This window comes from Cebus imitator, unplaced genomic scaffold (genome assembly GCF_001604975.1).
Source record: "Cebus imitator isolate Cc_AM_T3 unplaced genomic scaffold, Cebus_imitator-1.0 Scaffold189, whole genome shotgun sequence".
Lineage (NCBI taxonomy): Eukaryota > Metazoa > Chordata > Mammalia > Primates > Cebidae > Cebus > Cebus imitator.
Genome location: NW_016107504.1, coordinates 920408 through 922497, shown reverse-complemented (window position 1 = coordinate 922497; position 2090 = coordinate 920408). Strand labels below are relative to the sequence as shown.

General features: G+C 52.2%; 1 protein-coding gene across 1 annotated transcript; it reads right to left on the bottom strand.

Moving 5' to 3' along the window:
• Positions 1-363: 363 nt before the first annotated feature.
• On the bottom strand, positions 364-1524 carry LOC108316570 (putative myc-like protein MYCLP1). Its single transcript, XM_017546509.2, has one exon. It carries the CDS (start codon positions 1450-1452, stop codon positions 364-366), a length of 1089 nt encoding a protein of 362 aa, XP_017401998.1. The 5' UTR covers positions 1453-1524.
• Positions 1525-2090: the final 566 nt, after the last annotated feature.

The following is a 2090-nucleotide window of genomic DNA, read 5'->3' as shown; positions in this document are numbered from 1 at the left end:
TCATGCAGGGTATGAGATTTCCTGCAGGCTGGAGCCCCCAACAACATCCACCACCTGTTGCATAGCATCTGTCAACATTTTCTTTGGAGATAGTGAGCCAGGCAGACCCCAAGTTTCCTCACTCAACTGCCTGCTGAGAAGCCAAAGGTGCCAGAAAACACAAGGCACTCCCATGAGTCAGGGAAGAGAGAGAGCTGGGTTTCAAGGTTTCCAAGAACGCAAGCCTTTATATTGTATGTGCACGGGCTGTAACGCATTCTGCAATCTACTGTCCAGAGTGTCTTGCTGTAACAAAAATGTACAAATTACTAAAGGGGAGAGGAAGGTTCAAAAGAAAACTTGTGTCTTTTTAAAATAGAACAGTCAGGCTTTTTGGTCAGTGAGGTACTCAATTCTTTTCTGCAATTGCCGTTGCTGGCGTTTGAGCTGCCTTTTCTCCATGGCCATCCTTTCTTCAGCCCCTATCAGTTCTTGTAAGTATTCTGCGGCCTTGACTAGGATCATTACTTTGGAAACCCTAGAGCAGCTGGCCAGGGCGGGTATCTCGTTCCTCAGGGCCGAGAACCGTGAACGCTGATCATTCCGCCTCTTGCGCTCCAGGAAGGTGTGGTTCTTCTTCTTGGTCTCATCCTCAGTATCACAACGGATGAGTTTGGGCTGGCAGGGCTGGGCAGCCTCACTTTCTACAGGCGGGAGACTCACAATCTCTTCATACTCCTTATCATTTCCCCCTGGAGCTTCTCGTTCTAGAGCCTCTTTTGGGGGAACCCTTTCTGGAGCCCCTTCTTGGGAGCAGCTTTCTGGAGGAAAGGGAGCAGCATAGTTGTGCTGTTGTTGGTGGATGGAGATGTGGAAGAGATTCATGCAGGGATCCAGAAAGTCTGCACGCACCGCGATGGTGACCAGCTTCCGCATACTCAAAGACTGCCTTTTTACTGTCACGTCGATTTCTTCACCCTCGGAGTCGCTTGGGCTCTCGAACTTGGAGCAGGCCTCGATCTCGGCCTCGCCCAGCAAACACGGGGAGGTGAGCGCTAGGCTGCCGGCTTCGAGTTCGGGAGTGTAGTCGAAGGTGGCGCACTCCTTGGGCGAGTTCCCCGAGGGCGCGCCAACGGTAAGCAGGTCACCCGCCACTCTCTCCAGCGGCTCCTGGGCCGAGAAGCTGCTCCACATGCAGTCACTGCGGATGAGGGGGGCGTAGTTCGCGTCCCAAGCTTTCAAATACCCCTGGGATTCCGTCTCGTCCCCAGCGCACCCTACCAGCCACGGTTCCAGGGGACCAAAGGCGGGGGCCGGATCCCCGGCGGCGGGACCCAAGTCCCTGGACGGCGGCACCAACTCGAATTTCTTCCAGATGTCCTCACTGGGCGTCGTGGAGAGGTAGAAATCCTCCCCGCAGTCATAGTCGTAAAAATAGTGCTGGTACGAGTCGCTGCTCATGTTGGCTTGCATGCTCACGCCGCTTGCTACCTGGAGCAAACTGGTTCCCCTCCGGTTGGGGGCAGCAGGGCACTCCGCACAGGCGCACAACGCGCCACCGAGGGCGCACCCCTCCCTCTATATTTCTAAGAGGCTTACAAATTATAGCTCTTATATGTAGGTATTTCGTTCATTTTGAATTAATTTTTTTATATGGCGTGAGGTAAGGGCCTTGCTTCGTTCTTTTGCATGTGAATATCCACCTACTCCAGCACCATTTGTTGAAGAGGCTATTCTTTTCCAATTGCATGGTCTTGACACCTGTTTGAAAATCAATTGATTTTAGATGTATGGGTTTCTGCTGGACTCTCTATTCTATTCTATTGATCTATATGTCTATCCTCATGCCAGTACCACATTGTTTTGATTAGTGTGGTTTGTAGTCGGTTTTGAAATTGGGAAGTGCTAGTCCTCCGCGGCGCCCAGCTGTTTTGTTTGTTTGTTTTGTTTTGTTTTTTTGAGACAGAGTCTCGCTTTGAAGACAGGCTGGAGTGCAGTGGCGCGATCTCGGCTCACTGCAGCCTCCGCCTCAAGTTCAAGCTCACTCCGGTTCAAGTGAGTCTCCTGCCTCAGCCTTCCAAGTAGCTGGGACTACAGGTGTGTGCCACCAC

Bases quoted from the DNA above. Each gene is read 5' to 3' on its own strand.
- LOC108316570 (XM_017546509.2), bottom strand. From the start codon at position 1,452: ATGCAAGCCAACATGAGCAGCGACTCGTACCAGCACTATTTTTACGAC.